At 45.9% G+C, this 18,918-nt stretch overlaps 1 protein-coding gene across 2 annotated transcripts in view; it reads left to right on the top strand.

Annotated features, from left to right (window-relative positions):
* Nucleotides 1-2,105: 2,105 nt before the first annotated feature.
* Scamp1 (secretory carrier membrane protein 1) overlaps nucleotides 2,106-18,918 on the top strand; it is a 93,422-nt gene continuing 76,609 nt past the window's right edge. The window contains exon 1 of one of the 2 annotated variants that reach the window (XM_076552075.1): nucleotides 2,106-2,235. Coding sequence is in view for 1 of the 2 variants with exons in the window: in XM_076552074.1 (XP_076408189.1) it covers nucleotides 2,751-2,807 (57 nt within the window). In the remaining variant the exon portion in view is untranslated. Of the gene's footprint in view, nucleotides 2,236-2,631; nucleotides 2,808-18,918 lie in introns of those variants that run through there. The other variant, XM_076552074.1, reaches the window with a different exon arrangement.

The following is an 18,918-nucleotide window of genomic DNA, read 5'->3' as shown; positions in this document are numbered from 1 at the left end:
CAGTGAGGAGAACAAGCTGGAGGAAAATATGGCTAATACCCTGATTCTACACTGTCAAGACAGCATGAGATCTCTGTGTTTGCAGGGTTGTGTGACAGGGATAGTATCTGAATATAGATAATACTATTATAAGAATATTGACCCTGTCTCGTAAAAAGAAAAGAAAAGAAAAGAAAAATGAGAATACAAGGTTGCTAAAAGAAGATATACATTTTTCTTTAAAAACTGAAAACAAGGAGCTGGAGAGATGGTTCAGCAGTTAAGAGCACTGACTGCTCTTCCAGAGGACCCAGGTTCAATTTCCAGCACCTATATGGCAGCTCACAACTGTCTATAACTCCAGTTCCAGGGTATCTGACACCCTCACACAGACATACATGCGGGCCAAACACCACTGTACATAACAAAATAAATTAATTAGAATAAATAATTTTTAAAAAGTAAAAACAACAACAACAACAAAAAAAAAAAACAAAAAAACAAGCCCAATCCATGTGCCAGTTTGCTTTATTTATCAGTCTGACATAACACTTGTTAGGAGAGGCTACGGGAGGGATTGTCTAGATTAGTTCAGCCCATAGGCATGTTGGGCAGGAGTGGCTTGGTTATGTATTGATGTGGGAAGACACAGCCCATAGTGGATATTTGGGTCACTCGCTGCTTCCAGTTCCTGCCTTGACTTCCCGGAAATAACAGACTATATCTTAAAAATGCAAGCCAAATAAAACCCCTTTTCCATTAAGATCGCTTTTGCCAGGGTATTTTTATCACAGTGCTAGGAAACAAATTATAACCTCCCATAATTACATTATTAACCTTCTTTTAGGCATTTCTATACAATAACATGTTTAAATAAAGGCATTTAACATTTTTTACAATGCAGATGCTGGGCCCCTACCTGAGAACTCTTAAAGTAAAACCCTGGGTTGGGAGCCGTGCAGACGTGGGTGACTGCCTAGATATTCCAAGGACTGGAGCAGTGAAATCTTAGACTTTTGTACAGAGTGCATCTTTAGCTAAAAAGAGAGCACAGTTGGAAATTTCCACCCTGCAGTGCACGCTCAGCTGATCCTTATTGCCTTGGAATATGGAAGATAAGTATAATAGATACTGAGCTCAGGAGAGGCAAGACAAGCCACAGAGCAGGGGCCTTGCTGTTTACACACATCCAGCCAGTATTTATTTGCTTGGCTCTGAAGACATGCAGGACACGTTTTACACGGTATTTCATGTTTATTCTTTAGCCTCTAACACAGCAGCACAATATAACTATCAAAATTGAGCTTGGATTTCAACAGGTGTTGACACTGAGTCAGAAACCAGGTACGGGGCAGCTGCTGAGGATCTGATTGTGAGCCGAACAGATTGTTCCCCCCCTCCCCCAATCTAGAGTCTTCCCACCTTGTGGGGATCACTGTTGGGTGCCTGCTTCCTAATTAGTTGGTGCTGTTAGTTGTCTGGGTGGAAGCAGCTGCTTTGTCATCCCAACCTGGATTCTACCAGATTACAGCAAGGTGTGTGTGTGTGTGTGTGTGTGTGTGTGATTCTTTCACATCGAAGAAAAGTTATTATTGCTGAGATGACTCTGTGTGTGTGAGTGTGTGTGTGTGTGTGTGTGTGTGTGTGTATGTGTGTGTGATTCTTTCACATCGAAGAAAAGTTATTATTGCCGAGGTGACTTTGCATAGTGCAAGGCCCTCAAAAAGCTACGGATAATTAAATCTAGGTTCTCCCAGTTCTTAGGCCCCCACTTTAAAAAAAAAATCTGGGTTTTCACAGCTTCATCCAAGCGCCGTTCCGTTAAGAATGGAAGGAAGGTTAGAGTTGGGAAAGCCATGCCTTCTCAACAAGTTCCGGGGTGGCGCAAAGAGCAATGACTGATAGAATGTGTCCGTCATTTACAAGAACCGTTTTTTCGACAGTCATTCCCGGCACTGGGAAGAAAACAGGCAAAAGCCAAGAGGTAGGTGTGTATTCTGCAATCCAAATGCCTGAAAATAAAAGTCAACAATTTCTCTCCCACTATCATTAACTTGAGGGCCTTGATCGCTTGACTCCGCCACCTGCTCCGCCTCCCCACGCCCCCAGCGATTACGAGTGGGGAGGGAGGATGAAGGCAAGGGCCCGGCACTGAATCTTGCCTTTTCTTGGAGCCAGTCCGGATCCTCAGCGCGAAGCCGCTCTCCGTGGCTTCGCAGTAACCCAGGGACTGGAGGGACTGGCTGGGCTTCCCAGGTGGGGGCCAGGGTGTTTTCAATTGCTTTAGGACCCCCACCTCCTCCGCTCTTGGGGGGGGGGCTGTCCTCTTTGGCACCTAGAGCAGATGTTTCTCCACCTCTGCAACTCGCTCTCCAGGTGTTGCCTCCCCCCCCGTTGCCACGTGCGACCCGCGCGCACCATCCTCCCTCCACCGAGCACCTCCCCTTCCCCAAGCCGCGCTAGGTGGGTCCCCGGGACCGCGGGCCTGGAACCTGCCCTCCGCCTGCGCTCGCCCTTCGGTCGGAGGCAGAGCCCGGAGCGCCGATCCAGACGGGAAGGGACGGCCGGATGGCTGGGCGCCGCGGGCCGCCGCCGCACCGGGCATGCTCAGTGGCACGGCCGGCGAGGTGGCCCGCGAGCTGCACCCGGATCTGCGCGGCGCGGCGGCGGCGGCGGCGGCGGCGGCGACGTGAGCGCGCAGGGGGGCGGCGGCCTCGCCTCGTCTGTGTCTCGGCGCCGGGCTCGGGTGGGTGACGCGCAGTGCCGGGGCGATGTCGGATTTTGACAGCAACCCGTTTGCCGATCCAGATCTCAACAATCCGTTCAAGGTGAGCGCCGGGCCGCGGCCCTAAGCCCGCGCTGGGCGTCGCGGTGGCCGCGGAGGCCCTGCCCGGAGGGTCTCGCTCGGGTCGCAGCGTCACCGGCTCCGCCACCAACCTGGAGAGGGTCGCGCCGGGCCCCGGACCCGCGGGGACCGGGAGTCCGGCCCGCAGCCGAGCCGGGCAGGTGTGGCCGCCACTACTCCGGCCGGCCGGCACGGCGGGCCGCGGGGCGGGGGCCCGGAGGCCGGGGCGCCCGGGCTGGGGTTGTCATGGGGACCTGGCACCGGTGCTGCGTGCGGTGATGGCAGAAGTGTACCGGTGAGAGGCGCGGGTACAGGGACGCTGCGATAAAAAGATAAAGGGGGTGTTTTAATGATCGAAATTCGGTTGCGCCCGGAGCCACCAGTGGCGCTGCCCGAGGGCCTCTTCCCCACCGGGCCCAGCTTCGGGGAACTGGCATCAAACAGAAGTTAAAAATAAATAAACATCTGGAAACAATAGTGTGCGCGGGCATCTCCCCACCTAGCTGCTGTTAGCGAGGTGGACCCTGGGCCATGTTCCAAGCGGGGAGTGCGTCACCCCGGCTGTTTGAGGATTCCGTTCCTCACGTGAGTTGCTTTCCCTCTTGGAGTAGACATGATCCCCAGCCTCCGACGGGCTTGGCACAGAAATGGCCAGGCAGGCCGTTTGGATCTTGGTCCTCTGCCCTCAGATTAATGCCGCGACCGAACTCTGCCTTGAAAAGTACTTTGGGTCTCTTAATGACTGTGAGGCGTACATAGCAAGGCAATTTCTTCCAACTGTTAGCGTGGTTAGTCGTTTCTTAATCTTCCTGACCGTATGCGGTGCAAACTTTAATTGGCAGTCACAAATGTGAAATAGGAACTAATTTGTGGCCACCCAAGTGCGGCCTCTGGCCTGTTGGGTTTCCCTCTTTTTAGTCCTTTTGTGGCTTACCGGCATTATTGAAGGAAAAAGCCACCCCTGTTCTGATGATGGTTTGACCTCATGACTTCATGAAGGATTATTTTAATGAAGTGATCCCGCTTATAGAGAAAACTTGCCATTGTCCCGTTGACCGTCCCTTTCCAAGCCCCTCCTCTCTCATTCATTTGCTCCGGTATTTGTTGTTCATTGCTTTGAGTCAGGGTCTCCCTGTGTAGTGTAGCCGGACTTGAGCTTTCTACCCTCCTGCCTCAGCCTCCCAAATGCTGTGATTGGATAAACCACTCAGGCGCATTTGAAAGGAAGTTCCGGGCTCCCCCACCCCCACCGCACCTGAAGCTTTGTTTTATTTAGTATTGGGCTCACCTCTGTGTAGTGAAAAATTGGGCTGCTCTTAAATTACAGATATCCCAACGAAACATTTCATAATTTGCCAATTGAGTGTCATTTAAAAACATTTAAAGGTGAAACATTAAGAACCCATTTGCTTCTCCTAGCTCTGATAATTCATCGATACTGTTTATTACGCATCTGCCCACGCGGCTGTTGATTTTACATCTGGTCACCCATTTCCCGGTTCCTTTCCTATTAGTCTCTTGTTAGGGCGAGATCCTGGCTTCTTATCACAGACCGCTGTTTTGTGACATGTAATGTTGCCAGGACTCCTTCCTCTTCTGCCAGGCGCAAGGTTGCTGTGATAATTCTAAACACAAAATAGTTTTCAAGTATTAATCATGGTAGAAAATGATTAACGTTTTCTGTAAGTAGATGCATTCAGAACAATGATTCAAGTCCATAAAATGCTTTAAAGGGGGTAATTGACATCTAAGGAAGGTTTTGTTGACTTCTGTTCTGCCATGTTTCTTCATTTGTGTGTGTGTGTGTGTGTGTGTGTGTGTGTGTGTGTGTGTGTGTGGGCTGCACACCACTGTCAGTGTCCCTGACTCTATCATTTGTTCCATTTTTACTAGCCACTCTCCTGTGTCTCAAAGTAACCCTTATATCTGCTGCTTTGGCTTCATTTTATGTGGAAGCAACTTTTGAAATAGTTTTTTTTCATACCCTTATTTACAAAGTTCCCAGAATTCTTACTGTTTCCTTATGGTCACTTTTCTTTTTCTTTTTCTTTTTTTTTGGTTTGTTTTTCTTTTGTTTTTCGAGACAGGGTTTCTCTGTGTAGCTTTGCGCCTTTCCTGGAGCTCACTTGGTAGCCCAGGCTGGCCTCGAACTCACAGAGATCCTCCTGCCTCTGCCTCCCAGGTGCTGGGGTTAAAGGCGTGCGCCACCACCGCCCGGTGGTCACTTTTCTTTTTAAATCTTGTTTTTGACATTTGTTACCCACAGTCCTTAGTTATCTCCTGCTTGATGTTGCTTTGTGTGTGTTTGGCTTTTGAAACTCATGAAGCAAAAACTGGCCTTGAACTCCTGACCATTGGATTTCCAGACCTTTCTCATCACACCTCATGGATGTTGTTTCTCAGGGTTTCTTTCCCTGCACTGTAGTGTCAGGACACTTTTGTGAACTTCTTCATTTGAGCCATGAAAAATCATTTCAGAATAGAATCGCCTTCGATGACAGAAGCACAGTGGCTTACTTCATTCTGTTGACCGTGGTAAAATTCTTCGCTGAATTCAGTTCATATGTCTTCTTTGAGCACCCGCTTTATTCCAGTGGTTATGGTAGGCCTAGTGAATGGCGTTATGAAATTTCAGTGTCCTTTAGTGTGCATAAGAAAGCTGAAGTAATCAAAACTCTATGGCGGTCCAAAACAAAATACTAGTTTTGGGAAATTTCTCAAACTCCGCTTAGGAGTTGTTAAAATGGCTTTAATGCCCGAATCCCAACACCCAAGAAGTAGAGGCAGGAGGATTACTACAAGTTTGAGGCCAGCATGGCTAAAACTGGGAGACCCTGCCCCCAAAAGTAAAATAAAGGAAAAATATTTTTTACATACTCAACGTGTAGCTTTCGAACAGTTGCGAAATGTCCCTTACTCTGTTCAGTTTTCATTTATCCAGCAGATCTGAAGCAGATCTCTAATTTCGTGGGCCTTGGTTTGATGCCGAGGGCAGGCATGCCTGTGAAGTAGGAGGCGGCTTTAATAACCAGTAGAGGCCAGAATAGACACCCCCCCCCCCAGTTGATCTAAACACCAACGATTAAATGCTGGAGGGAGCGCCAGTTGTTCATAGGAGGGGGATGTTAATAGGGGACCAGATATCGTTAGGCCTTCTCGTATGTTTTTGTATCTTAATGTAATTGAATTAGATAAATCACGGAAATAACATTGAAATGAATTCATCTTCAGAACACAAGGAGACTCAGAATTCAGAGCTTGGAAGTATCCGTCCTCAGATATAATCCGTCAAATCTCATCTATGGAAGAAAAAGCAGAGGGGACAGGTTGACTGTTCCCACATGTAGATTGCTGTCGGACTGTGTGTCCAGATTCCTAGTCTGTTGTTGGTAGCTGTCTATGCTTGGTTCTTTTTTTGTTTGTTTGTTTTTCGAGACAGGGTTTCTCTGTGTAGCTTTGCGCCTTTTCCTGGAACTCACTTGGTAGCCCAGGCTGGTCTCGAACTCACAGAGATTCGCCTGGCTCTGCCTCCCGAGTGCTGGGATTAAAGGCGTGCGCCACCACCGCCCGGCCTATGCTTGGTTCTTTCTAAAGACTGATGATTATTGTGTGTATGGGAGTGGGATGCCAGCATTGCAGTGTGCGAGCGGAGGTCAGAGGGCGCATCTGGGGAGTCAGTTTTCTTCTTCCACTTCCTGTGGATTCCTGGGGATCAAGCTCAGGCCCTGGGTTTGCACAGCAAGCACCCTTGTATGCATGTGTGCACACGTGATGGTGTATGTGTGGTGGCCAGGGGACAGCTCTGGCTTTCTCCTTTCATGTTTGCATGGGTTACAGGGATCCAACTTAGGTGCTCAGGTTCATGTGGTAAGTACGTTTGCAGGCTGAGCTGTCTTATGTTTGGAGGGTCTCTCACTGACCCTGGACCTGATAATTGGCTAGATAGCTGGCCACGAGCCCCAGGGGTCTTCTGCCTCCGCCCCTCCAGTGTGGCAGCATGCCTGGCTGTTTATGGGAGCGGTCAGGATCTGAATTCAGGTTTTCATGCTTGCTCGGCAAGCACTTTATTATCTACTGAGCCATCTCTCTAGTTCCCAGAAATAGTTCGTAAGTTTTATAGCATGTGTGATGATCTATTTTATTAGTTGTCGATGTCTTACAGTACCTAATTTATAAATTAAATTTTATTTCCGGTATGTGTGTGTAGAAGCAAATACATAGTTTAGATGCAGTGTGATTTATGATGCCTTGCAGAATCTCCCAGCACTACTGGCATCTTTTCTGGTTTTTTTCTTTTATTGCAGTCAGAGGATGGGCCTAAGGCCTTGAGCATATGTTGAGCAAACACTCCCTTCCAGAGATATGTCCTGTTCTCTGACTCTGTCATCTTTTAAAAGCAGCCTGCAAAGTAGTATCTCACCTGTCTAACTTCTTACTTAGCATAATTGTAGTGGCATCTTAAGAATTTGCTTGAACCTGGTGGGGTAGCCCACAGCTGCCATCCCTTCTCTTGGGTGGGAAAGACTGGAAAATCATGACTTTGCGGCCAGCCTGGGGTTTTAGGAAGACCTCTGGAAAAGAATTTTGTCACTGTTTGCCATAATTCAAGCTTGCTAATCAGTATTCAGACAGCCATGATGAAATGTATCACACTGGATTGTTTATAAACAAGGGGTTATTGCTCATGGTTCCAGAAGCTGGAAAGTCCAAGAGGAGGCACTAACAAACACAGTGTTGCATCTGAATCAGTAATTCTATAGACTGCACATCAGAGAGTCTCACATGGGAACTCCCTGGGTCCTCTCACATAAGGGCATTAATTCAGGCGGGGAGGCTGCAGCCCTGTGACTTAGCCACCTTTGAAGGGCTCTTCCTTGTGGCGGTATCACCTCGGCTTTGGGCTGTAACCCATCGTGGGTGGGTGTGTGGGGAGATAGAAACATTCCGATTCCAGGGCCGCTCGTGCTCATTTTGTAACGGGGACAGTGTCATCTGTCCTGTCTCTTTTTACAGTGCCGTCTACAGGGAGGTGATCTCTGTCCTCCACGCATTTAAATCCAGAGTCTAGAGACTGGATAGCATTAGGAAAAGGCTCCAGTGTTTTTTTCTGTAATAGTTACGTTTTGAAACCTTTATCTTTCAGTCTTACTTAGGGACACAGTGATTCATCCTTGTCAACTGCCTGAATCCACGCTCTATTGTCCCCCGTTAGCACTTTTAAGAAGCACGTATTTAGCTATTGATTGTATTTGAGTTAGGCGCTGCCCATTAAAACGCAGCATTATTTACCACTGTCTCAGTGATCCATTTAGTATGAACAATGTCCAAACACAGTTGCTTGCTGATGATCCTGATGTTTGAGCTAGAGTTGCTGGCTTTTTGCTTTTTTTTTTTTTTTTTTTTAATGTGCCTTCAGTTATCTGACAGCTTGAGTGAGTGCAGGCAGGTGTTAGGGTGTTTTTTCCCCGTGTGCTATCTTTGCTGGGCGCAGCCTGCACTTTGCAAACTCAAAGGCAGCAGCAGTGTGGAAGGAGAGTGAGAGCCGAAGCTTTAAGGGTTTTGGGGGTCATATGCCGCTCCTCCCGATGGTCAAAATAAGCCACAAGTCATCCTAGATTTTAAAAAAGAGGCGAGTTGAGGATTGGACTCCATTTCTTCACAAGAATGGCTGCCTGTTCTGACAGAGACCTGTGAACTGAAAAGCTGTGCCAGGCGTAAAGTGGTGAGGCAGCGGTGAAGGCTTGAGGTAGACTGCCATTAAAATGGAGGAAGAGTGGGCGGCATTCAGCAGTCGGTACCTGGTAGCATCCCTGTGCAGAGGAGGAGGAGCGGGTTCCTTGCTTCAGACCGAGCTCTACTTTGTTCTGGTTTTCAGTGCGCCTCCTCAAGAGGTCTTTTCCCCTGGTGAACACTGGAGGCCAGGAGCCTGTCTCATTTTGAAGGAACTCCTCCTTCCAGTCGCTGGTTCAGGCTCTTAATGATTTTCATTAGTATTATTCAAGTCCAAACCATGCCTTAAAAACATCTCTAATTGGCTTGAGGCAAACCTGTGCTTGGATGCTCATTAGTGTCAGGTGTTCAGGATCAGCCCTGCTTAGAAATGCTTCAGTCCAGTTGGGCATTTCCAGGCCAGTGGACACTCACTGGGGTGCAGTGAGCAGCTGCCATGCCTGTAAAACCAGTATTCAGGCACAGTTTTACTGAGGGATCTGCCACAGTTAGTGCCAGTTGTCAGTTTAACATGCCTTCAAAGAGAACCTCATTTGAGGAGTTGCCTCAATCTGATTGGCCTGGGAGCAGATCTTTGGGGCATTTTCTAATTGCCAATTCGTGTAGGAGACCCCAGCCCCCTGTGGGCAGCCCCCACCCTGAGCAGGTGGTGCTGGGTTCTGTAAGGAAGGTGGCTGAGGCTCCCCGAGGAAGCAGGCCAGTGAGGAGTGTTTTCCTGCGGTCTCTACTTCGTCAGTTCCTGTCTTCAGGTTCCTGCTGGAGTTCCTACCTTGGTTTCCCTTGATGATGGGCTGTGCCATGTAAGTTACACTTCCACACTTTCCTCCCTGAGTGGTTTTGGCCAGGCTGTTGTGTTGTAGCAGCAGGAAAGCAAACCAGAACAGGCTCATGGCTTTAACAACAGTCATGCTGGAGGTGATGATTGGGGACAAAACGTGAAATTGTTCTTCAGCCAATATTATTATTAAATAATATGATTTATTAATATTAAACATGCTTAAATATGGTTAATATTTTGTAGCCCGGGATGCATATTCAATACATTTAATGGTTCCATTCTTTGTATGTTTGAGAGTGTGTACAAATGATGTCTGTGTGAATATCGGTGGACAGGATGTGCCACATCATTGTGTGGAGGTCAGAGGACAACCTTCGCTGTGGGTCCTTGCTCTCCACCTCCTTGGTGACAGTTGCATGTTGCTCACTGCTGTGCACATCAGTGTCCAGGGGTTCCCCTGTGTCACCCCAGTCCTGCTGTAGAAGCACTGGGATTACAGATCCATGTGCTGTCCCTGGCCTTCCACGGATTCTGGGCATCTGAAGTCAGGGCATCCCTTTGACCCGTGCTGTACCACTGAGATCCTGTCCCAGCCCCTCCTTGTTCCTTATTGTGACAAACCACCACTTTGATACAGTTGTTAAAATCCATGTATTGGATTAATGAGATGAGGGACAATTCTAAACAATTAATAATCCCGCAATCTTTTGCTCGCGGTAATCACTTAGTTACTGTTTTCATTAACCAAGTACATGGTCAGAGTGGTTTGAACACAGTGATGTGTGTGTCCAGTGAGAGCAGCTAGGAAGGACCTGGGTCAGAAGCAAGTCAAAGGCAGCCCCAAAGCGCTCTGTGAGCATGTAATCGACTGACCGCAGGCTAAGGGAAGTAAGCAGCAATCAGGTACTTGACGTCTCTTGCTTGCTTAAGTGAACAAACTTATTATTTGTTGCTTTAGATAAAGAATCCAAGGCTTATTGGCTTTCTGCATCAAGGTGGACTTTGTCCCAACACAGAGATTATTTAATCAGTGAGCACAGCCTGGCAATGCTTTTTGTAGAAGTAGGTCTTCCAACACTCGATGGGATTATTCTGGCAGAGGCTGGATGGTCTGTAGAGATGCTAAGGGAGAGATTTCTGTGTCTGAGCCGTCTGCACTTTGAGACTCTGTAGATGCTCCATGTCTGTAACCATAGCATTTTGTGAGCTCACACCTTCTCTGATGTTCTACCCCAGTAGATATTGGGGTTGACACTGGTCGTGTGAGCAGAAGAGGCTTCCCGTTCTTGGAGACTGCTATGCTCTGAGCGCAGCTCCTGATGAACGAGCTGGCCCCAATAGTTGTTCATAATACAGTTGCCTAATCAAGGCCGCTGCTGAGTGACGTTGGCCTCACATGACTGAGCTTATCAGGGTACTTGGCCGAGTGAAGCCCTTCAGTAGGAGCCGTCTCTGGGGCTTCTGAGGATCATTTAGACTTCCTGATATGCAGTCAAGCTGCTCCTGAACTACAAGGATGTTGGAGAAGCCAGTGTCTCCGAAAGCTTGTGTCCTTTTTGTGTGTTTTAAACATCCCTCCCTTGGCATCTGTTTATTTCAGTGAAAATTGACGAACAGTAAATGCAACATGACTCTTTTTTTTTTTCAAAACTATGGTGAATAAAAGCTGTATTTATATGTAACTTTAATATTATATTGGAATAGTGCAGATCCAAAGTTTATGTCTTTAAGTTACCAGGGGAGTGAGTGTGGACTGTAAAGTAGGAAGGGATGGGTTTGACCTTGGAACAAATGCACTCACCACTTTCACTGGCTGTCGCTGTCCCGTGGAGGTGGGCTCGCTCGCCACTGTTTCTGATTTCACATCTGTGCTGGGGTCAAAGTGCTGTTCCCTTTCCTGTGTCACAGCTGCCCAGGGAACAAGCCAGAGTCACCTCCGTGGCCCTTGGCGCTGGGTCTGTTTAAGAATGGAGACTTTGGAGCTGGTGGATCTCCATGGGAGAGCTCCTGCTTAGCATGCACAAGGGCCTGGTTCACGCCATAGCTGGCCCTCGCCCTGTTCCCCAAATAATGTCAGTTCATCAGCTGTTGGACACTTGGGCTGTTTTCCTCCTCTTTTGGCTGTTCTGAATAATGCTGCTGTACTCGTACAGACTTTCATTTGAATGCTTCTTTTTAGATCACTTGGGCATGTCCTCAGGTCATATGGCAACTCTCGTCAGAGGAACTGTGAAACCATTTTCCACCATGGCTGCCGGGGGATGCATATTTCCCCGTGTGGTGGCAATGCTTCTGACTGTCTGGTTTTGAATTTAGCCGTCTTAGCTATTAATCCTGCTCCAGGCTCTGGAGTGCTGGGGATTCCAGGCCTGCACCACTATGGCTGTCTTGAGACTTGTGGTTTTGATTCGTAGTCACCTAGTGTTGGGGATGGTTTTGTGTACATATTAGCCATTGTGTGTCTTTGGAGAAGTGTCTGTTCACACACTCTGTCTCTTTTGAGATTGGGCTATTTAGCTGTTTTTAAACTGAGGTAGCTCTAAGAGATTTAAAGTATATTCTAGATATGAGTTCTTGATCAGTTATTTGTCTTGGAAACATTTTCTCCCATTTTGATTTTCTGGCTGTCCTTTGAGCTTCAAGCGTAGAAATGGCAGCGGGGCTCTGCTTGCTGGAGCCCTCGCTTTTTTGGTCTGTGAGCTCTGGGTTTGGTCCTCAGCACACACACTCAGACATACTCATGCATTCGTGCGTGCGTGCGCACATCAGCTTCTTATCTTGATAAAGTTCAGTTTTTATTATTTTTAACTTTTTTTTAAAATTTTATTTATTTTATTTTATAATACCATTCAGTTCTACATATCAGCCACGGGTTCCCCTATTCTCCCCCCTCCCACCCCCTCCCCTATTTTCAACTTTTATATAGTCTCTGACATATTTTCAACTTTATTTGTAGCCAAGGCTGGCTTGGCCCTCATGATCCCCTTATCTCCACCTCACAGGCGGTGTGATTACAGGTGTACCACTACATTGATTTTAGTTGTTGGTGTTTTGGTGTCATATCTAAAAAAATCATGGCCAAATCTAAGGTGAGAAGGTTTTACCCTTACGTTTTCCCTTAAGAATTTCATAGGTCTATCTAGCACATGCATTAGCTTCAAGATTCACTTTTAGTTCATTTTTATGTACAGTGTGAGGTAAGGGCCAAACTCATCCTTTGGTGTTTGGACATCGGTTGTTCCCTGCCACTTGCTGAAAAGGCTGTTCTTTGTCCAGTGATAGTGGCACCTGGCTAAACACCCCGGAGCCCTTTCCTACTGTCTGTTCTTACAAAGGAGAATAAATACTTTATCTACAAAAGCCTCATGTTTCCTGCAAAGATGCCGGAGTCACCTGGCATCTCCAGAGGGTGTTTTTCTTGCCCAGCTTCTCAATGTGACGGCACCAGTGTTAGGCCTGCCTCTGCCTCTCCGCATATGTCAACACTTAAACCCGGACAGCGGGTTTTTACCTGCTTCTCAATTGTCATTATGAATTTTATATCACTGTTACCACCTTGACAGATAACCTTTTCCTTAAACACTCCCTTAAAAGAAAAGCTTCCGTTTGCTCGGTAGACTATAGATAAATTAAGGAGTACATTTTTTCTTAGAAGCTGGAACACTGTACTGCTGGAGCTCATAGAGTCAGAGCATAGCCTATGAAGTGTTATGCATTTCCAGCATCAGTGGGGTCCAGCATGGGGTGCTGGTGAGCTCGCAGCACAAAGGTGACGTGCGTGCATGCGTGTGTGCGTGCGTGTGTGTGCGTGTGTGCGCGTGTGTGCATGTATGTTACTGTTACTGATGAACTGGTAATTTTACTTTTAAGAATAAGAAATACAGCCAGGTGGTGGTGGCGGCGGCGGCGCACGCCTTTAATCCCAGCACTCGGGAGGCAGAGCCAGGTGGATCTCTGTGAGTTCGAGGCCAGCCTGGTCTACAGAGTGAGATCCAGAACAGGCACCAAAACTACACAGAGAAACCCTGTCTCGGAAAATGAAGGGAAAAAAAGAGAAAAAGAAAAACACAATCAGATATTTGTGTTTTAAAATTTTTTATTAGCATATATTAATTATACCTAGCAATGGGTTTTATTAGGACATTTTTACACATTTTCATGCGTTTTGATTATATTGGCATGCCCTTATAATCCTTTCTTGTCCTCTCCCCCAACTCCTGCTGCTCCCTTTTTCTTCCTGGGGGTTCCCCTTCATTGTTATCTCTTGTCTGTCTGTCCCCCCTCTCCCTCTCCTCCTCTCCCCTCCCCCTTTCTTCCTTGTGACCTTCTGAGTTCAGTAAGTGCTGCTTATAAGAGCATGGGTGCGGACTGTGTACAGGACCCTGGGCACCTTACCAGTGCTGAGGAGAGAGAGTCGCCCTCCCCCAGCAACCGCTCATTGCGTTTGTGTCCTCAGAGAGGGGGGCACGGCCCTTCTCAGCACTTGGACCAGTTAGGAGTCTCTGAAGTAATCACCTGCAAAAATGAGCCTCCCCAGTGAAGGCGGGAGCCAGCACTGGTCTGTGCGGTACACAGGATTGTTCACATCAGTTAGCAGACAACAGCAGTAGATTTCCCATTAGGGCCTCTGGCGTCCTTAACCATGGGCTGTTGACCGAATTCACAAGGCCTGGTATGTTTTCCCTCCTGAGCAGCCGGCCTCAGATCCAGTCAGAAAGTGACTGGTTACCACAAACTCCACTAATGCACCAGTGGACGGGTCTTGCCTGGCTCATCAGTAGGGCCCATAGCTTCTTAAGACCATTGGTGACAGTTGTAGACTTCCGGCTCAGTTCCAGCCTTTTGTGTTTGTTTGTTTGTTTGTTTGTTTGTTTTTGTCCTGTGATCGCACCATGCCTTCTCTTCAGCACTAGGGCTGTGCTGTTAGTTCTTGTGGGCGACCAACAGCAGCGGCAGACAGCCTGTATTGCTTTGGGAGCTTCAGGGACCCACCTGACCAACTGGTTGCGAGGTGGTTCACCCCTTCAAATCAGATACTTGAATATAGGTGGTTTTAGTATGTACAAGATTCACTTCTTGTGTGTGCTGCTGGGAATCAAAGCCAGGGCCAAGCTACTGTGCTACACTTCCGGTTATATGTTAATCAAGATTTGTGGGTGCAAACAGTGAAACTAAGGCACAGCATGGAAACATCTTATACTAGTACACACTGGATGTTCCCACTTTTCCCCAGAGAAGTGAGCCGGGGAAGCTGCATATATTCCGAGTGGCTGCATTTACCTTCAAGAATCCTCTAATGGCAGTGATGATCCTCATGGACTTTTGGAACAAATGCTAAGTGGTGACAAACTGGACGTTTTAGGTGACAGGGGACAAGTCACCAGTGGGTGCTGGGGACAGGATGCTAGCTGCAATGGGATCATTGTTTGACAGTGTTTTTCATCACTTGTTTTAAACTGATTTGTGGTTTATATAGTCCTAATTTTGACATCTTAAATACCATTGGATTTTAGTGAATTTCTTATAAGTGTAGCAATTATAAAATGCAAATTAACACCCTAAGCTTAATACAAGTGCAATGGATGACTTTTTTATTTAATTATTTTTTTAATGGAAATTTTTAGATTTATGTCTTGGGAAGTTAGGCATTTATAGTTGATTTTATAAGAGAATGTACTTTGAACTGTGTACATTCATAAGCCTGGTATTAGGGGAACTTGAGGGAATGAATAGATGAAACTTTGAAGACATTTGTCTTCTTGGTCCTGGGTAAGAACCAAGTTGCTTAGGTACCTTAGACACACTACTTGAATTTCTACCCTCAGAATGTGTTATTGATATTCCTAGACTTGTTATCGTTCTTTTTAACATAAAGATGGAGTGTCTTAAGGTATCAGATGAAGAAAATAAGAGTGCAAGATTATCTTTGGTTGCAACATGTGATTATTTCTTGCCTAACCGCAAATTGCTTCTTTTCTAGGCATTCTCTAATATTTATTAACTTTTAAACTTTTTGGTAGTAACAGAAATGGCAGTGAAGACAAACATGTAAATTATTGGTTGCCTTGCAAAGCTTTAGGGATTTTAGAAGCTATTATGTGGCACGACGTGAGCTGAGAGGAAGGAAGGCAAGCTTTTTCCCTTTGTGACAATTTACCTCGGGATGGAGGATTTACTGACAGGAGTCATGATCTTGGCTGTTTAATGTTACAGGTTTTTGAAAAGAACATCCTGTGCTCTTTCCATTACATTTGCATGAATAGATTTTTAAAGTTATGATTACCCTCAAAGTCATGGGAGGCCAGCAGGAGATAAATCCTGGTTTTGCAATTGCCCCCATGGATACATTGTGGTAGGGAATGGTCAAGGTGGGCGGTGCTAGGGTTCTCTGTACTGGACCTGGAGCTTAACTATCGGTTAATTTAGATGAAACCGTTACATGAATCATATACTTATACCCAAGAGGAAAAATTACAGTTAAAAAGTTGATTGAATAGAATATGAGGAAGCTATTAAGAACTTGTAAAACCCCTTCGCATATCTCTGCTTGCCACATTTATTGGGTCCTTAAACACATTATGCTAAGTGAAAGGGGCCCAGTGTAAGAGGCTGCATATTACATTGATATATAAAAATAGTCTGGAAAGCATTCCAGTGGTTCCCCAGGTATGAGGGTAGGAAGGTATGAGGGTAGGAAGTAAGCTCGGAATTTTACCGTATTTAGTAGATGAAAAGACAGTGACAGAACACTGTTAATTTTGACAGGGAGCCATTATGCATGAGAAAACACATTTCTTTAACAGGTGAGTACCACAGAGGGTGCTTGCATGGGAAGGCTCTGCTGTTCTCTCTCCATACTGAAGAGTTCAGTCACTGTCACAGCGAAAGGTGTCACAGGAACAGACATGTGACCCAGTGTTTTCCTGTTCTGTGGCCAGCCCTTTTCTTGTCTGTGTGCTTCAGCATGAATCTGGGGGCACCTAACTCCATTTGCTACCCAGTTTCTCAGAATTTAGAAGAACTTTGGTGATTTTATGTAGTAGACTGCTGAAACCTGTACTAATTAAGTGTTCAAATTGGGGGCTAGTGTTGTCCCTTATTGCCAACCCCATCCTTCCCTCCCTTCACTGGCTTTCTAATGAGCACATCTATTTCTTTAATGGGGCACTGAGGGGTTCACATTATAAAGATCTGTAGCTAACTGGCTGGCTATATTTCTTCCACAAAATATCATCTCTGATATCAGCTCCTATTCTCTGTCTGTCTCTGCTGTCATTTTGTCTCTGTCTCTCTCTGTACCCCCAAAAACAAACCCAAAAAGAAAAACCTGTCAAACCAACCTTGAAATGTAATTCTAAGGCATTTCAAAGGCAAACCTGACTGTTTTAACATACTTGCAGTTGTATAGGGGTCACTTACGTACATTACAAAAATTTTCATCACTCCAAAAAGAAGCCTATGTCTTGTACCAGTCACTTTGTATTTCTCCCAAGCCTGCCAGGTCCAGGTGGCCACTGGTACACTCTCTGGACATTTCATATGGATGGAATAATGAACTCTGAACTCTTGCATGACTGGTTTCTTTCCTTAACATGATGTATTGATGGTTTATCCATGTTGTGGTATAGATCAAGACTTTTCTACTTTTCTTTGGTGTGCGTGTGGTATGTACAAGAACACAAATGTGTATAATGTGTACAAGTACATGTGCGGAGGTATGCATACAAGTGTGTACGTGTGTTTGTGGAAGCCAGAGAACAACCTTAGATATTTGTGGATAATTAGTACAAGCCATTCACCTTGTTTTTTGAGACTAGGCCTTGATAGCCCGAGACTGACCAGTTTGCCTAGGCTGGCTCTCCGGCAAGCCTCAGGGGTTTCCTGTGTCCACGTCCACAGCACAGGGATTGCAGGTGTGCCCACTGGGTCAGCTTAGGGTCAAACATACCCTCAGGTCTCCGTGTAAGTGCAGCAAGACAGAGTTATCTCCCCCGCCCAAGGCAGGCATTATTTCTACTCACTGCCAAGCAATGCTGGGTTATGTAGTTTTATTGCTTGTCTATTCATAAATACAGTATTTTTATGAACAATGCTGCTGTGGATTGTGAATATTTTTCTCCACATTGGATACATGCCTTCATGCTGTTTGGTATGTATCTAGGAGTAAGTATTCTAGGTCACAGAGTAACTACCAAATTTTTTTTTTTTTTTTTGAAATGGTTGCATCGTTATTATCTGTAGTAGAGAAGGAGGATTCTAGTTTTTTCTGTATCCTTGGCAATGCTTGTCTTTTTATGTCTAGAAGTTGTGCAGTGATCATAACCTTTGCTTGTATTTCCCTGATGCCTGATGATGCTAGGCATTTTCTCAGGTCCTTGTCTACTGCTGTTTATTTACCTTCTTGAAGAATGTCCATTAAGATCCCATGCCTGTGTTCTTTTAATTGTGGAAATGTGTGAGTTCTTTATATATTCTAGACACACAGGCACAGATCATATCAATGATTGGCAACATTTCCCCCAGTTCAATATATTTCCTTCCTTCCTTCCTTCCTTCCTTCCTTCCTTCCTTCCTTCCTTCCTTTCTTTTCATTCCTTTCATTTTCTTTTCTCTTTTCTTTTTTTCAAATTTGATGGCATTTGCAACATGAATTTTAAGAATTTTGGTGAAGTCCAGTGATCTTTCATTTTTTTCTTTGTTTTTTTGTACTTTGCTGTCAGAGATAAGAAATTATTGCTTAACCCAGTGTAATGAAGTGTCTACATTCTCTTGTGTTTTATAGTTTGAATGTGTGCACTAGGGCTTTGATTCATTGTGAGTTAGCTGTTTATATTATAGAGATGCTCACTGTATATTTAAAATGACTTTGTAAAGTGTTTAGGCCATGTGTGGATCGTGCCTGTAATCCCAGTGCTTGGGAGGCTGAGATAGCGTGCCACTGGGAGTTCCAGGATAGCTAGCTTAGGCTGCAGGGTGAGTACCTGCCTCAAATGACGGGCCTGGAAAGATGCTCAGTGGTTTAGAACACTTGCTGCTCTTGCAGAGGACCTGGTTTGGATTCCCAGCATCCACATGGTGACTCACAACTGTCAGTAACTCTGGTTCCAGGAGATCTGACACTCTCTTCTGACCCGTGAGGGCATGTACAAGTCTGCACGTGGTGCACATACAAAGAGCTGGACTGTGGTAGCCCATGCCTTTAATCTCAACACTTGAGAGGCAGAGGCAGGTAGATCTCTGTGAGTTCGAGGCTAACCTGGTCTACAGAGTTCCAGGACAGCCAGGGCTATACAGAGAAACCCTAAAAACCAAACCAAACCAAAACTAAACAAACCAAAACAAAACACCCCCAAACTCAACCAAACATACATATAAATAAACAAACAAACACCTTTAAAATACTTCTGAAGGCTTCACTGCAACTGACAGACATTTGATGCTGTATAAACAGTTACTGAGCTACTTATTTCCATAAGAAGTAATTGGTTTGCTTTTGATGTAGGTTTAGACATCCTTTCTATTCCACCCCTCTCCTTTTATTTCTTTTTATGATAGGGTTGTGCTGTGCTGGTCAAATTGGCCTGAA

The sequence above is a fragment of the Peromyscus maniculatus genome, chromosome 15, assembly GCF_049852395.1.
Source record: "Peromyscus maniculatus bairdii isolate BWxNUB_F1_BW_parent chromosome 15, HU_Pman_BW_mat_3.1, whole genome shotgun sequence".
Lineage (NCBI taxonomy): Eukaryota > Metazoa > Chordata > Mammalia > Rodentia > Cricetidae > Peromyscus > Peromyscus maniculatus.
The sequence above is the reverse complement of the archived record's forward strand: the minus strand, read 5'-3'. Positions and strand labels throughout refer to the sequence as shown.